The following is an 18,061-nucleotide window of genomic DNA, read 5'->3' as shown; positions in this document are numbered from 1 at the left end:
GTAGCCTATCACGGGTGACTTTAGAAAAAAAAAAAAAAAGCACGTACGCAAATGGCGGCTCCCATGGGGACCGCCATTTGCGTTCCTTATTTTGACACGTCTAGTCTACGTAAAGATTTACGTAGACTACGGCGAAAATAAGGGCAACACAAATAGCGTTCCCTTATTTTCGCCGTAGTCTACGTAAATGTTCACGTAGACTAGACGTGCCAAAATAAGGAACGCAAATGGCGGCGCCCATGGGCCACCGCCATTTGCGTACGCGCTTTTTTTTTTTTAAGTCACCCGTGATAGGCTACGTGACAATTTACGTAGCCTATCACGGCTGACTTTGGAAATCTAGCCATGATAGGCTACATAAATCGTTATGTAGCCTATCACAGGTGTGTGTTTTTTTTACTTTACTTTTTTTTTTGCAATGGTGGCGGTGGCAGCCGGTCGGGAGACCGGCCGCCGCCCCCGACGAACCGCCGCCGGGACCTGCCGCCGAGAGGGACATTCGGCCACGGTAAGTCCCATCCCGGGGGGGGTGGGGGGCCGGCGGAGAATTTCCCCACCAATTTCGGGGGGCCGAATGCGTTGGCATTTGGCCTCCCGAAGATTCGGGGAGAAATTCTCCGCCATCCCTAGTTCAACGTCATTCAACGTAACATAGTTCAACGTAACAAGTACTTTACCCATCTCCGTTAGGCTTGTAAATCCTGGAAAAGGTATTATTGTTCTGTGGACTTTTCCTAGGTTTGGAGCACTGGATGACCACTGCCTGGATCCATCTACCAGGGAGTTTAGCCTAAAATAAAAAAAAATATAAATGCAGGAAATTGCTTTCTTCTGTGCAGTTTTATGACTCACTGTCCAGATTAGTATAAGAACGAGGACATTCACCTCAAGTATTTGTTTATATAGGTAATTTATGGGGCATCCTTCGGCATAAGCTCCCAGAGCAACATACAGTTAAAAGAACGTAAGAATTAATAAAATACAACAGTAAAAAAATATAAAGACCTAAAACAGTAGCATCTTATTCAATAAACCAGACAAACCATAAAACATTAAAGTCAGTTAACCAACATGCTGAATGCTTGGGCAAATTAAAAAAAACTTAATGTGGAGTAAAAAAAAGAGAGTGGACATCTGGGGAAAGCATCCTAAATGCTCTATGAACAAGAAGGCTTCTCTAAGTCACCACCCTCCTGGCACGTGGTGGTGGATTCAGAGGAGGGTCTCTGATGAAGATTTTAAGGCTGGGCAGGCTTATGAGGCAGCAAGTAGTCTTTCAGGTAGAAGGCTCCAAGACATGTAGGACTTCACAGTTAACTAGGAGTACTTTGAATTGTGCCCAGAAACAGACCAGGAATTAGGGCACATCCCACCAGCTGGCCCTAATTAGTATCCTACCAGCTGTGTTCAGTACTAGTTGAAGTTTCTGATCACGCCTTAAGGCAGGAATAGGAGGAGCTGAGGAACCTTATGATGAAGGTGAAAGAAGAAAGTGCAAAAGCTGGGTTGCAGTGAAACCTCAAAAAAAACAAGATTATGGCAACCAGCTTGATTGATAACTGGCAAATAGAGGGAGAAAACGTGGAGGCAGTGACAGACTTTGTCTTTCTAGGCGCAAAGATTACTGTAGACGCTGACTGCAGCCAGGAAATCAGAAGACGTTTACTTCTTGGGAGGAGAGCAATGACAAATCTTGATAAAATAGTGAAGAGCAGAGACATCACACTGACAACAAAGGTCCTCATAGTTAAAGCAATGGTATTCCCCATAGTAACCTATGGCTGCGAGAGCTGGACCGTAAGGAAGGCTGAGCAAAGGAAGATAGATGCTTTTGAACTGTGGTGTTGGAGGAAAATTCTGAGAGTGCCTTGGACTGCAAGAAGATCAAACCAGTCCATACTCCAGGAAATAAAGCCAGACTGCTCACTTGAGGGAATGATATTGAAGGCAAAACTGAAGTACTTTGGCCACATAATGAGAAGACAGGACACCCTGGAGAAGATGCTGATGCTAGGGAAAGTGGAAGGCAAAAGGAAGAGGGGCCGACCAAGGGCAAGATGGATGGATGATATTCTGGAGGTGACGGACTCCACCTTGGGGGAGCTGGGGGTGGCGACGGCCAACAGGAAGCTCTGGCATGGGCTGGTCCAGAAAGTCATGAAGAGTCGGAAGCGACTGAATGAATAAACAGGGAAACCCCAGCCCATGGGCTGGATGCAGCCCTTGGGACGATTCCCATCTTGCCCCGGGGCCTCTCCACCTTTATTTATTTATTTAATTTATTTATTAGATTTATTAGCGGCCCATCTGGCTGGCTACCCAGCCACTCTAGTCAGCATACAATACTAATAACATGAAATACAACAAATTTATATAATCAACTGAACAAAACAACATAACAAAACAACACTGCTCTAAAAAACCTTACCTACCCCATATGCCCACCTGAACAGCGAGGTTTTTAAAGCCCGGCAGAAGCTCATCAAAGAGGGGGCATGGCAGAGGTCACTAGGGAGGGAATTCCACAGAGTGGGGGCAACCACAGAAAAGGCCCTCTCCCTAGTCCTCACCAGCCTAGCTGGCATGGTACAGACAGAAGGCCTACCAAGGCCGATCTCATTGAGTGGCGTCCTTGGTGTTGTTGGAGGCGCTCCTTAAAATAGACTGGGCCGGAACCATATAGGGTTTTAAAGGTTAATGCCAACACCTTGAATTGGGCCCAGAAAACAACTGGTAACCAGTGCAACTACTTCAGCATTGGAGTGATGTGATCTCGCTGATGGCTGCCTTTAATCAGGCGGGCCACTGCATTCTGCATCAGCGGCAACTTCTAAACTGTCTTCAAGGGTAACCCCACATAGAGCGCATTACGGTAATCTAGGCGAGAGGAGATCAGGACATGAACTACTGATGGGAGCAGATGGTTAAGGAGTCAGGGGCGCAGCTGCCATATCTGATGGAGTTGGTACAGTGCTGCCCTGCTCACGGCTGACACCTGAGCCTCCATGGACATCTGGGAGTCTAAAATGACCCCCAGACTGTGGACCTGGTCCTTCAGGGGTAGCCGCACCCCATTAAACCCCAGGTCAACATCCCCCAACCTCCCCTTGTCTCACAAAGTCCCACAAAAAGGACTTCGGTTTTGTCGGGATTCAGCTTCAGCTTAGTCCTTTCCATCCAGCCACTCACCAACTCCAGACACAAGTGCAAGTGAGCAGCCAAGGGTCTGAAGTCTCCTCCCCCAGAGCTACCCTCTGGTACCTGCCAGAGAGGAAGGAACAGAACCACCATAATACAGTGTCCCCTATGCCCAACCCCTCCAGGCAGTCCAGGAGGATACCATGGTCAACGGTATCAAATGCCACTGAGAGATCGAGGAGAATAAGGAAGGAGCATTCACCCCTATCCAGAGCCCACCCCATATCATCCACCAAGGCGACCAAGGCCGTTTCTGGCCCCACTTCTTCCTGCTCAAGTTCTGTGTTGGCTGGGGAGGGATAGGCTTCTCTTCCTCCCCAGCCAGCACAGAAAAGCAATGAATTGCAGGTGCTGAGAGTCTGGATCAGGACCCTAGAGTGGGGATTGGGGACATTAAGCCTTTGACCCCTGCTGTGATCCCAATCCAGATCAGAGGTTCCACGACCGCTATTTGCTATCCACCCAACTTAAAGGATTGTATTGCATTTCTCAGTTTATAGCTGCAGGCAGAAAAACAACAAACCTATGCTGCCAAGGTCTAGCCCTCATCATGGTCTTGAAGGTTACACAGTGTTCTGAGTTGTCCTTTGTGGTATGGCAGAACATATCTGCTTCTTTCATAAAAGTAAAGGAAAACCTCCCACTCACTCCATTTAGATGTTTTTTCCAATACAAATTGCAGGTGTGGAGGATCCAATCTGGACTGGGACTCCAATGACTTGGCTCATACATAATGGCAGCAAATCATGGGTTAATGTGTAAATGGGCCTAATGTGTGTGGGGGAAGGGATAAAGCTCCTCTACCTCCCCCCCCCCCGCCCCCATGCTAGGGTACTCTGTTACCATACACAGTTCTGTGACACACTAGGTCCTATATATTAGTAATACGTATTTTATGGACTTGCCTTTGCAAGTGCACAATTCTGTGTCATTCATCCCAAAAAACAATAGGGTTATAGAAAAAGCATCCTATCATTTATACCCTGCTCTTCATCCAAAGATCTCAGATTATCTTAGATATTTTTCCCAGCTGGTCACCCATCCAGGCAGTTTACAGTATTCCCAACCAAAAACACCTACAGAAAATGCCACATAGCAGGAGATACCAAGCAGAAGGAGGGCAGATGCAGATAAGTGGAGCTGGCACGCTCACTTCAAAAGGAAAAAAAGCCAAGGCCTTTGGTAAGGCATGTAAATTGGCGGGAGGCTGGATTCCTATCCTCCACCCAACTTAAAGGAGTGTACTACATTTCTCAGTTTACAGCTGCAGGGAGAAAAACAACAAACCTATGCTGCCAAGGTCGATCCCTCATCACAGTCTTGAAGGTTGCACAATGTTCCGAGTTGTCCTTTGTGGCATGGCAGAACATAGCTGCTTCTTTCATAAAAGTAGAGGAACAACATTTGTTGGCTAAGCTAAGGAAGCCTCAACTTTTAATGAAAACTGAGTCAGAAAAATTACTTTCTCCTATTCTGGAGGGGAAAAAAATTATACTACTTTCTCAGTTATCAGAACAACACAATGGCTGCTTAAAACTCCCCAAAGAGATCACTAGAGGGTGCTAGAATACAACTTGAGTCTTTCAGTTCCAATAGGACATAATTTACAAGGCTTCAGCTACCATCTGAATCAAGCAAATATAATTTATACCTTGATCCTATAGCTACTTGGAAGTAAGGCCCACTTTCAGAGAAATAATGTAGATGACAGTCTACCAGGAGTATGGTAGGGAATGTATAGTCTAAATAAATAAAAATGAATCGGTTCACAATTTTCTACCCAACTGGATTCCTGGTAAGTAGACAGGGGGCAACAGTGCCTCTCCTTCCAGCTCCACCACCACTGCGGCACTCTCCTCCAGGCATCGCTCCTCCCTGCCTGCTCATCACCTTGCCACATGCTTCCCCCTCATTGCGCCTCCAACACGGTTGTGGGTCTTCTCCAATGTGTTGCAAGTCTATCCTTATTTTTCCAACAGGTGCTCCTTCCAGCCCAATGAAGAGCAGGACCCCAGAGCTATGCCAGCTCCTTTTCCAAGGTTTAAAGAGCCAGAAGAAACAGAGAGATAGCCCAACAACTATTCCCATAAAATCAGCTGTTTTGTGCTGCAGGGGCTCACTGTTTCTCATTTAGTGAGCACAAATCCTCACATCCGCCCCCAAGTTATGCTTTCTTGGATTAATATTGTATCTTCTAAAGATTCCCTCCCCTCTCCCATTACATGTAGATGGGATACTGCACTATGGCACTGAAATGACACAATGTCTAAAATGCGTTTATAGACCATTTGATGTAGTTGTGTGGAGAGGCTCTTGGTTCACTTGGCAAAGCTCAGACCACATGCTCCTTCATTTGGGGGAGGCTAACAAGTATGATATTTGAAAAATCCTGTTCTAGAGAAAACTCAGTGCTAACTTCAGTTCAGAAAGAACAGGCCTACCAAATCTGATCAACTCGCTCATCGTCCTATTCACTTCAATAGGACTGAAAAAGACTCCAGTGGGAGTAGGATTGCTCCCTAATGCAACCACCTAGAGGGCCCATGAGCCATCCCCTCAAATTCTCTGGAGAGTTTTCCTTACAGAACCAGCCCCACCTTTATTCCCGCATTTTCCTTTCACAAGGTATCAGTTATACTTAGCTCTTGTGCAAACTTAATTAAACCGTATACTACAGCAAGAAAATAATGCTATATTCTCATTAAAGGCAGTCCCTGTATCATTATTCTGGCCACATATATTAACTGCATATATAGCTCAGCAATAATTAAGTTCAAGATCAGTGGTAGGGCATGCTTTTTTGGCCTAAGGGCTGAATTGGCCATGGAACAGGATGTCAGGAGCCACATGCCCGAAGTGGGCCGAACCACTGTTGGCACATTCCACACACACCCTACACACACACACACACACGCAGCCACACCTTCTCTCTCTCTCTCTCGCACACACACACACACACACACACGCACACCCAAATACAGGCACCCTTCCCAGCTGCCCCCCCCACACACACACACAGCCAATCTGCATGGACTCGTGTACAGTTTAGTACTGTACTATAATCTTTGAGCAGTGAAGCCCAGCTAGTAACACAAAACTAACTTGAAATATATATCCATTTGTCTCCCCAAAGTGCTGACTTTGTCCAAATCCAAGATGTTATTGCTGTATTAATAGAACAAATGCTGCAGAGATGGCTGTGGGCCAGTGCTTACAGGAAAAAGAGCTGCACATGCTGAAAATTAATGGACAATAGGGGGCCTAATTTTGCCTTAGTGATTAACTGAAGAAGCCCTTATAACTCTGTATGGTATTCCCCTTTGCAGTCAAGTGCCTTTTCAGAAAGCTTATAGGGTGTGATGTGTGCACACAGACAGCCCTTCTCTCTATTCTTCTGGAAACCAGTACAGGCATGATGTAATAGCAGGCCTTAGGGACTCTGTATCATATACTCCCTCCCAAGTCCTCCATCCTTACGCACAGATTTCTCTTCTCCACCCCTCATCCCCATCATATCCATAATTTGGCATTGTGACTGACAAACATTAACCATTGGAAGCATAACAGCAGTGATGTTCCAAACCTAGCTTCTGGAACCCATGGTAACGCTAGCTGAGGTTTAGTGTTGCACTGCAGATACACTAGCCAAGGTTACAATGAGAGAGAAGATGATAAATTAGGGCTGGACATTTGACTGATCAAAAAAGAGTTAGCCAACTGATCAATCAACTATGGTCAAATAATAATCAAGAATGTTTTTTAAAGCATTACATTGTTGGACAAAAAGTTGATTTAAATCAACATAAACAAAGTAATTAAAATATAATGAAATATTATAAAAGGTCAATACATATGAACAAGTTAATGAATTGGCAATTCTCTTTGGCTTCTCTCTTGGAACATCAGGCTCAGCTTATGTGTACAATTTTTAAAAAAATATGAGACAAAGCAAAATGAAGCACAACAGCATCAACAATCAAAAGGGCCATTTTTAGAGAGGGTTGTTGTAAACAAGGATTCATTTGTGCATTCACCAGCTCACCATTCACAAGTACATCTTCCAGTCTGCTGAGAGATCAGAATCAAGGAGAGCCCCTGCCCTCCTTTTGCGCCTGGAGAAGCATGAGGACTCAGGTCCACTTTAGAAGCACAGGAGAATGGCGGAGGTTCTCACTGGGGCCACACTGAGCCTTGGAGAGCTGTGACAATTGTTGCTGCCTTCTCAGAGTCACTCCAAAGCTTCACACAGTGGTGACAAGCTTCCATTCTTCTCCTCAGCTGTTGAGGAGGGCAGGGGCTCACCCGCTCCCTAGTTGTGCTGGGAGCGAAGCTCATCATAAAGTCAGAAGTCCCTGTCCCCTCCTGTTGGAAGCTTCATAGGCCTGGGTGGACAGATTAGCCCCAGTTTGTTGTTGTTGTTGTTGTTCAGTTGTTCAGTCGTGTCCGACTCTTCATGACCCCATGGACCATAGCACGCCAGGCCTTCCTGTCCTCCGCTCTCTCCCGGAGCGTGCTCAAGTTCATATTCATTGCATCGGTGATGCTATCTAGCCATCTCATCCTCTGCCGTCCCCTTCTCCTTTTGCCTTCAGTCTTTCCCAGCATCAGGGTCTTTTCCAGGGAGTTTTCTCTTCGCATTAGGTGGCCAAAATATTGGAGCTTCAGCTTCAGTATCTGTCCTTCCAATGAGCACTCAGGGTTGATTTCCTTTAGGATGGACTGATTTGACCTCCTTGCAGTCCAGGGGACTCGTAAGAGTCTTCTCCAGCACCACAGTTCGAAAGCATCAATTCTTCGGCGCTCAGCCTTCCTTATAGTCCAGCTCTCACAGCCATACATTACTACTGGGAAAACCATAGCTTTGATTAGACGGACCTTTGTCGGCAAGGTGATGTCTCTGCTTCTTACTATGCTGTCTAGGTTTGCCATAGCTTTCCTCCCAAGGAGCAAGCGTCTTTTAATTTCATGGCTACAGTCACCGTCTGCGGTGATCTTGGAGCCCAAGAAAGTAAAATCTGTCACTGCTTCCATTTCTTCCCCTTCTATATGCCAGGAAGTGATGGGGCCAGATGCCATGATCTTCGTTTTTTTAATGTTGAGTTTCAAACCAGCTTTTGCACTCTCCTCTTTCACCCTCAACAAGAGGCTCTTGAGATCCTCTTCGCTTTCTGCCATTAGGGTGGTATCGTCTGCATATCGGAGGTTGTTGATAATTCCCCCAGCAATCTTAATTCCGACCTCTGATTCATCCAACCCGGCATTTCGCATGATGTACTCTGCGTATAAGTTAAATAAGCAGGGTGACAATATGCAGCCTTGTCGTACTCCTTTCCCAATTTTGAACCAATCGGTTGTTCCATCTCTGGTTCTTACTGTTGCTTCTTGACCCTCGTACAGGTTTCTCAGGAGACAGGTAAGGTGGTCTGGTACTCCCATCACTTTAAGAATTTGCCACAGTTTGTTGTGATCCACACAATCAAAGGCTTTAGCGTAGTCAATGAAGCAGAAATAGACGTTTTTCTGGAATTCTCTTGCTTTCTCCATGATGCAGCGAATGTTGGCGATTTGATCTCTAGTTCCTCTGCCTCTTCGAAACCCAGCTTGTACTTCCGGTAGTTCTCGGTTCGCATACTGCTGAAGCCTAGCTTGTAGGATTTTGAGCATCACCTTGCTGGCATGTGAAATGAGCGCAATTGTGCGGTAGTTTGAACACTCTTTGGCGTTGCCCTTCTTTGGAATTGGAATGTAAACTGACCTTTTCCAGTCTTGTGGCCACTGTTGAGTGTTCCAGATTTGTTGGCATATTGAATGCAGCACTTTAACAGCATCATCTTTTAGGATTTTAAATAACTCGGCTGGAATACTGTCATCTCCGCTAGCTTTGTTGTTACTAATGCTTCCTAAGGCCCACTTGACTTCACTCTCGAGGATGTCCGGCTCAAGTTCAGTGACCGCACTATCATGGCTATCAGGGACATTCAGATCTTTCCTGTATAGTTCTTCTGTGTATTCTTGCCACCTCTTCTTAATCTCATCTGCTTCTGTTAGGTTCCTGCCTTCTTTGTCCTTTATCATGCCCGTCGTGGCACAAAACATTCCCTTGAGATCTCCAATTTTCTTGAAGAGATCTCTAGTCTTTCCCATTCTGTTGTTTTCCTCGATTTCTTTGCATTGTTCATTTAAGAAGGCCTTCTTGTCTCTCCTTGCTATTCTCTGGAACTCTGCATTCAGTTGGGTATATCTTCCCCTTTCTCCCTTGCTTTTCGCTTCCCTTCTTTCGTGAGCTACTTGTAAAGCCTCATCAGACAGCCACTTGGCTTTCTTGCATTTCTTTTTCTTTGGGATGGATTTCGTTGCTGCCTCCTGAACAATGTTACGGACCTCTGTCCATAGTTCCTCAGGCACTCTGTCTATCAGGTCTAATCCCTGAAATCTATTCCTCACCTCCACTGTATATTCATCAGGGATATGATTTAGGTTATACCTGAACGGTTTAGTGGTTTTCCCGACGTTCTTCAATTTAAGCCGAAATTTTGCAAGAAGCAGCTCATGATCTGAGACACAGTCAGCTCCAGGTCTTGTTTTGACTGACTGTATAGAGCTTCTCCATCTTTGGCTGCAAAGGACATAATCAATCTGATTTCGATATTGACCATCTGGTGATGTCCATGTGTAGAGTCACCTCTTGTGCTGTTGGAAAAGAGTGTTTGCTATGATCAGCATGTTCTCTTGGCAAAACTCTATTAGCTTTTGTCCTGCTTCATTTTGTACACCAAGGCCATGCCTGCCTGTTATCCCGGTGATTTCTTGACTTCCTCCTTTAGCATTCCAATCCCCTATGATGAAGAGGACATCTTTTTTTGGTGTTAGTTCTAGAAGGTGTTGGAGGTCTTCATAGAACCGATCAACCTCAGCTTCTTCGGCCTCAGTGGTTGGGGCACAGACTTGAATTACTGTGATGTTGAATGGTTTGCCTTGGATTCGTACTGAGATCATTCTATCATTTTTAAGATTGTACCCCAGTACTGCTTTTCCCACCCTTTTGTTGACTATGAGTGCTACTCCATTTCTTCTAAGGGATTCTTGCCCACAATAGTAGATATGATGGTCACCTGAATTAAATTCGCCCATGCCTGTCCATTTTAGTTCGCTGATTCCCAAGATGTCGATGTTCAATCTTGCCATCTCATGTTTGACCACCTCCAGCTTACCTTGATTCATTGATCTGACATTCCAGGTTCCTAAACAATATTGTTCTTTACAGCATCGGATTTTCTTTTCACCACCAGACACATCCACAGCTGAGTGTCCTTTCGGGTTTGGCCCAGCCGCTTCACTCTTTCTGGCGCTACTTGGAAATACCCTCTGCTCTTCCCCAGTAGCATATTGGACACCTTCCGACCTGAGGGGCTCATCTTCCGGCGTCATATCTTTTAGCCTTGTGATACGTTCCATGGGGTTTTCTTGGCAAGAATACTGGAGTGGGTTGCCATTTCCTTCTCCAGTGGACCACATTTTGCCAGACCATGTCCACAGAGGGGAAAAAAGGAACTTTATATACGGGGGGGGGGGGGGGGGCTGATCATCGGAAGTACTAAGATTATAGAACAAGCTTCTAAGTAGCAGAGATCTTACAGGATAGTTAGCCTGGGCAAAGAAATCTTAAACATCCATCTCTTATTGATGGGCTAATTGATATTGTATGGTTTATGCCAGGGGTGGGCAACTTCAGGAGGTCCAGGGGCATTATTTCCCCTAGGTTTCCCCCCACCCCCTGAGCTGGCCATGCTGTGCTGAGCAACCTAAAAAGAATTTTTAAAGCTTTTTTTGGGGGGTGGGGGAATGGCATCCAGAGCACTACAAAGCTAAATTTGACTTTATGGGCGCTCCAGATGCCATCTGCGGGGGCAGGGGCTGCACGCTGTGGGCCACATGTTGCCCATCCGTTTTATGCATAGGAGAGAAACTTCTCCCCATATGAACCTCCATGTGTTATGATCAGGTGAGAAGAAGCAACTTCAAACAACATCAGATTACACTGTTAATACTGTCAGAGCAAGAAACAATATCTTGTCTGTCACAGCTCTACCTCACAGAAGAACCTTTTCACAAAGGCCCACAAAAGTCTACTGTTGCTGGCACTTAAAGGGATGAGCATTTTTGTCTCAGCAGGTCTTAGTGGGGTGGGTTGCAAGTCTGGACCAAGTACTGACCCATACAAATCTTCTGTTTTAATTTTAGTGAGTAGGCTATGATGTGAATTTTACATTTTTGCAATCTACTTCGTTTGTTAACTAGAGCGGTGAAGTATAAATATTGGAACAAATGGAAAGTAAATGGAAGTGGATGAATTGGCAAGCAATTATGGCAGTAGAAGCATGACAGTTTTGTGGAGTAAAAGGTAGGCAGGCTTTTATGCCTGTGTTTTATGACACAGTGGAAGTTAAGAAGGGTTCTTACCCGTTCTCGTCTGCTATTAGTTCCTTATGACAAAGTGAACTTGGCCCCCATGTCCGACCTTTCTTTTTCTGGCCCCTTTTTTCATCTTCTCCCCCCTCCTCCTCCTCCTTCTGGGATACAGAGTTGCATCCCCATGTTTTGTTGCTTTCACCAGGTGTTACTACAGGGGAAGGAGGGAACAGTAAAAATAAGCAAGCATTTATACAGCAGTTTTGTAGTAGGTAGTACTTTGTACAGTGCAGGCAAAGATTAGGGGGTCTTCCCTGAAAAATTACAAACCCTGGGTTTTATTGTTTGCACTACATTCTCACCTAGCCCTGATCCACAGCTGGTGGCATTAAATCTACCCCCGCCCCGCTTCCCGTAATGGAAATATTAGATTTGCTGCCAGGGAGAGGGGGAGGGCCCTTATGTGGAAAAGGCAGCCATTTGCCACTTTTCTTTTAGAAAAAGAAGAGATGTGTATTACAAGGAAAGGGATTGCACAGCATTCAAATAAAGGGTATCAAAAAACAAAGCAATGAAATGCCAAAGTTTTGCTGCAGAAGTGTGTGTGTTTGTAGATTTGCTTGTGTCCATCCTCAAGTGGTACAGCCATGAAGCTTCAAATCATAGGATAGAAGTGAGCCCTGGTTAGCATTGTTTTTTTTCTACCCATGGTGAAGGGTAGTATATATAATTCATCCCCTCAAGTGGAGGGAGCACACAAATGCATGCCCTGATCCCAATCCTTTCACTATGTAACGGCACAGGTACCATTACATACATCTATACTAGCTATTACAGAAAAGTAAGTTTACCTTAGTGAGTGAAGCTAAATGAAGAAGTGGCTTGGTGCCTCCCCTCTCTAGGGGACTATTCCACAACAGTAGCACTGCTATTGAAAAGCGAGGAGTTATATTGTTCACTGAGCGTGATGTCATGGGCACTATCCAACAGACCTGTGACATTTAGCCAATCAATATTTCGCACCGCACTCACTCATGCAACTAATGCATTGGCTAAGGGAAGAATCCAATTTTTTTAGCAACAAAAGATCACTGTGCGCTGTGGAAAATGAGACATCCCACACCAGAAGGGTTTTCTTGGGTAGAAATGTCTAGTTGCCCTACAAGAAAACAAGCCACAACTATTCATTTATTTGAAGAGGCCCACAGTATCAAGAGTACAAATTACGGAAAAATGGGAGCTGGTAACTAGTTGGTAAAAACACACGTGCTGGTAATGAGCAGCAAAGGTGCCTCCCAGTGGACTAATAACTGGGGGTGGCCACAGGAGCCTGAAAAATCAAACTGAATCTAAACAAAAATCCCTCATACAGGGATTGCGACATTGTGTCCTGAACAGGAACCACAGCTATGTATTGGCCATCTGTCTCATATAACACTGTAGTTAAGATGTACTGTATAACAAACTACTTACACTGGATGGCCCTGAGCCGGGGAATGATGGTAGGGCTAGCAGGAGGGCTGGAGCAGCTGCTGATCAAACTTTTCCTTTTATCCATGGTTGGAGATGCCTGCACAGTGAATTTGTGCTGGAAATCTGTTAACAAAACAAATCATGATAAATACACTCATAAAAGTACTGCCAACACCTAAGGAAATATATTCATTCCCCCTACTAATGCACTAGCAGCATTGTAATTATGAGATTTCAATTATTAATCCCCAGAGAGATTAAAATTTTTCACTAACTAAATCAGGAGTGAGAAGGTAGAGCTCCAGTTATTTTGGACTTCCAGAAGCCCCTGCCAGCATGCTCAGGAATGCTATGAATTGAAGAACAATACATCTGGAAATCTACTTTCTGCCCAGCCCTGAACTAAATGATCCAGTCTGTACTTGCAATGAATTCACCTTTTCCCCGAGAAAATTGTATAACTATTTGGGACCAAATGCAAAGAAGCCCATGGTGGCCGTAACCATTTTTATAAACTCATCTCATTTCCTAAAAAGATTTGAGAGAATAACAGGAAGTAGCCATGCAGACATATAAGCCATACACATCTGCATATTGAAGTATTTACCTCAATATCCTGCTGCTTTCTGCCATTTTTGGTCAGCTTATCGTTTCTGCCGAGTATGGCCTACTATAGGGCACCCAGAAAACAAAGACAGGGAAGGCTCCTGTATCTTCCAGAGCTGAGTGGTAAAGGGATTTTGGGCAGATGACAAATTTATTACCCTTGTGCTGGGGTAATCAAGCTGCACCTACCAAAATTCTCTTTTCTACCCAATTATTAAAAGGTACAGGAGCCTTGTCCTCTTTTGCATCAAGACACTCTAGCCTATTGTGGAGCACACTGCACACTCTCAAAGAAAGAGCTGATAATGAAACAATTATTGAACTCTGGCCTGTGAACAAGCATGGACAAGAGCATGTTGAAAGCCTTTTCCAGAGCACACAGTGAAGAACGATGAATTAAAACTCAACTTATATTATAGTTGTACCAAGCTGACCTGGTGAAGAGAAATGGGGAAGAGCTGTTCTAATGGAAGGATATTGCTAACTTTGTACGTTGCCTACGTTGCAGGTATTTGTCAGTTTGATATGCATCCTAAAATAGAATTTTAATAGTGCTTTCTAGACACTTCAAATCCTTTTTTTTATTCACAGGATTTCTTTGTATAAGAAGTCATCTTTAATTACTTCGTACCAGCAGACAATCAAGTTCACAAACAGCATGTTCTATACACATGACTCCTGAGGGAAGTTACAGTGAACACTTATGGAAAAGGGACAGAGCTCCACTTAGCCCTACTGTGCTGGGACGCACCAGAAGGGAGACTGATGCGATTGCCATCTTTCAACTTGAGCCGGTTCCGCTTGAACTTGCCCATGCGTTTTTTCACACGGGGCTTCTCCTGGCACAGTTGGTGGATGATTATGTTGAGTTCTCGTTCCAAGATGTCAATCTCCCGTTCAGCCAGCTCTTGCTCCCGCTGCCGCAGCAGCTCCTCATGGTTCTTCTGCTGAACTGCTGCTCGGCTTAATTCTTCTTCCCATGTCCGCAGCTCCTGAAAAGAAGCAAAACAAAATCCCATCTCAGAAGTATGATACCAATCTAAAAATGACTGGCCTCTATTATTGCTCCTGCTTTTTAGTTTCAAGGCCTAGGAATGCAAAAAGCAGGGAAAAAATGACTACACTTTCTTTCTCAGGGCAGTATACAGAAATGGTGAATCTATGCAACTGTAGCCTCCTGTGCTGGCTTGGTTATATATATCACCAGTTTCAATAATCAGGAGAATCAGTCATAAGTGATGATTTATTAAAAAAATAAAATGTTGATAAGCCTTTAAATACTAAACTCAATCAACATAATCTACTTTATTTAGTATGCTACTTCTCCTAACAGACAGTAACCAAATCTTCAAAGGAAGCACAGCCAGAAGGAAAAATGTGGAGTAATCAGTGCAGGAGGCAGATAGCCTGGACCCCATCTACACAGGGCTTTTACTCTGGGGCAGGTGCGAGTTGAGGTCCCTCGTGATAGATGACACAGTCGTGACTTTGCAACCTTCTGTGGTTTTAGCCCAGAAAAAGTGGCGTTCTAAGGAGTTCTTTTACTGCAATTTTTTGGGTTTGCTGTGGGTTTCCCGTCTGTTCCTTCCCCGAACCGCTTTTTGCAGTGGGCATGTTGTAGGCATGCGTAGTGCCTGCATCACTCTGTGCCATCCCTTTACTCCCCACATCCCTTCGCAGCTGCGCAGTTACAGAGGCACAGAGGGGCGTTTTCATTTATTTAATCACACTTTCGCACATTTTTGCAGCTTCGTAACTTTGCAACATTTGCTTTTAGACTCAGTACCCAGGGGCCTGGGAGGGGTCTTGGGGGAGGAACAACTTCGCTCTGGCCACCATTTCAGAGGGATGGCTAGACACACAGCGCTCACACTTGTGAGTGCGAACCATCACGAGAGTCTCAGGCTGGGGAACTGACAAACTGATGGTGCAGAAATGAAGGAGCACAAAACACCCACTTTTTACCTAAAAAGGGACAGAAAGACACAGCAGAACCCCTCAAATACAAAACAGCCACTGAAGTGCCATACCCCCACACTCATGGGACTGCACAGCTGCGCATTTCAGTAAAATGGCCAAAAAAGGGGTATGGCGAGTCTGTAAGGGAAGCGCAGTACATTGCGAGCATATCGCAGGGCATGCTGACTCGAAGCTGCATTTCTACGCAGTTGCGACGGGGGGGGGGGGTCAAGGCAGTGCCATATAGATGGGGCCCTGATTGATTATTCTTGCCATTTGTCTGTTCATTTTGCAGTCAGTAATACTAACACTTTCTACAAACCTCATAATAAGCCCTGTCAAAACTTAATTTGTGCTGCATGAAAAAGATATTATTTCGTTCTAATCTTTTAGCTACACCATTACATTCTGTAACTAGCTTCTCTCTAATCCAATACCCAGCCCTTTGATATCCCTTCACAAAGAAGGTTTTTGACCATTTTGGATTACTTCCTATGTACTCAAATTTTGATCTGTTAAGATAGGCTGACCAGGGTTTTTTTTTCCTGTGTGTGCTTTACTTCTACGTACATACATAAAATTATTCAATACCATCTTACTCAATGAATGATCTTACTCAATGAACTATATACACTAGGTTGAATTCTGACGTAAGAGTAGACTTACCAAAATCAGTGGGACTTGTTAGTCTAACTATGGCTAAGTCTGGATCCTACCCACTGATTATTAATGCACTACTTATTATTCCAATGCTTAATTAATAAAACCCACTTTTCCACAAAAAGTGTCATTATTCATTCTTTCATATAGTCAAGCTTGCAGAAGCAAACAATTGTTCAGATTTTACTAAGCCATGGCTCAGAATATATGCTTTGACTGCAAAGGTCCCGGGTTCAATCCTTGGCATCTCAATCCCTGGCATCTCAGAAAAAAATGTAGGCAACACTGAGCTCAACGGACCAATGGTCTGACTCGGTATAAGGCAGCTTCCTAACTATGGAAGGGGGATTTGAGTTTTCTGTTAGGCTGCTATAGAAGTTCTAGGAGCTGCTGGGACATGCAACCAATTCTAAAGCCCTGTTCACACATTACTTGTGGGTCAGGCCTCACAGTGCTGAATGTGAAGCGGGGATCCACTTTCATCCCTGTTGTGCATCCATCCTCTGCATCTGCACACTGAGTGCAGCTGTTTGCAACGCAGCCTCAACAGGCGAGCTGTTGCTCACATATAGGGGCTCTATGCGTCGGAGAATCCCGATCATACGGAGCCCTTACAGACAAGAAGCTACTTGTGTGTTGAAGCACCTTTTAATTCAATTGTGCTCAACATGCGGATGCTGGAGCACGCACACACAATGCTGGAGGACACCCTACACACGAGTAACGCATGAACAGGGCATGTCCTCAGGTGCAATCAGAACAATACGGTTTTAGGGTTATATGGTCTCTCAAATTCAGTAATATCCTCAATTTTAACAAGGGTTTCCTTCAAAAGTTGAATAATCACTGGACAGGGATCTGAAAACAAACAGTATAAAGGTGCAATTGCAGCAGCAGAGTTGCTACCCACTGCATTAGCTGCACTACAAAGATTAGAGATGGACTGATATTTGACCAACAGACAAAGTCACATTGCTTACCTGTACTTGTAGTTCGAGTGGTCATCTATGCATTCAGACATATGGGCTCTGCACCTGTGTGGAGCCTTGATCAGAAACCTTCTATAGCTGAGGAATTTTTGTCAGGAGCCCTCCCCCACTGTCCCAGTGCACATGGCTGCAGTAGGTCCCCCCACCCTGCCATTCCCTCAGTTCCCTGAGACTACCAGAGCAGCCTCGGAACTGAAAGAAACCTCTGGTGGCAATATCAATATTGACACCAAAGTGGGGAAGGGGGTGGGTTTTCTGAATACACAGATGACCATGCAAAGAACTATGGTTACAGATAAGCAATCTGTTTTTCTTTGTAGTCTCTGTGTATCACACATTTGGCCAAGTAACAAGCTGACTTACCGGATGTGGGGTTGGTGTCCTACTGTAGATCAGCTGATAGATCAGCATGTCCAAAAAAGCAAGCTGCTCTAGCCCAGACATCCATCTTGCAGTGACTGATGAACATGGATGGCTTTGACCAGGTAGCCATGCAGCACAGTTCTGGAAGAGGAATACCTTTGGCGAATGCCAATGATGTAGCCATTGCTTGGCTGGAATGCCCTTGAACAGAGTCTAGGAGTGGGAGACCTGCCAGCTTGATGGTACATACCACCCGAGAAGATAATCCCCGAGATGACATAGGCAATCTTTGTTGCTTGCTACCTTAGCAGAAGAAACGATGAGGCTAAGACAGGCTGTTTACCTGTAACTGTAGTTCTTTGATTGGTCATCTGTGCATTCACACATATGGGCTCTGTGACTGC

The 18,061-nt window shown here is 44.8% G+C and overlaps 1 protein-coding gene across 2 annotated transcripts in view; it reads right to left on the bottom strand.

Annotated features, from left to right (window-relative positions):
• Window positions 1-18,061, bottom strand: part of MAP3K9 (mitogen-activated protein kinase kinase kinase 9) — a 73,151-nt gene that overhangs the window by 16,548 nt on the left and 38,542 nt on the right. For both annotated transcript variants that reach the window (XM_084847726.1, XM_084847732.1), the window contains exons 6-9: window positions 14,438-14,678; window positions 13,081-13,203; window positions 11,659-11,818; window positions 678-790 (exon numbers count right to left, since the gene is read on the bottom strand). In XM_084847726.1, the coding sequence (XP_084703852.1) occupies window positions 678-790; window positions 11,659-11,818; window positions 13,081-13,203; window positions 14,438-14,678 (637 nt within the window). The remainder of the gene's footprint in view (window positions 1-677; window positions 791-11,658; window positions 11,819-13,080; window positions 13,204-14,437; window positions 14,679-18,061) is intronic.

Source organism: Heloderma suspectum, chromosome 1, assembly GCF_057233095.1.
Source record: "Heloderma suspectum isolate Gila_16-S chromosome 1, 16-S_ref, whole genome shotgun sequence".
Classification (NCBI taxonomy): domain Eukaryota; kingdom Metazoa; phylum Chordata; class Lepidosauria; order Squamata; family Helodermatidae; genus Heloderma; species Heloderma suspectum.
The sequence above is the reverse complement of the archived record's forward strand: the minus strand, read 5'-3'. Positions and strand labels throughout refer to the sequence as shown.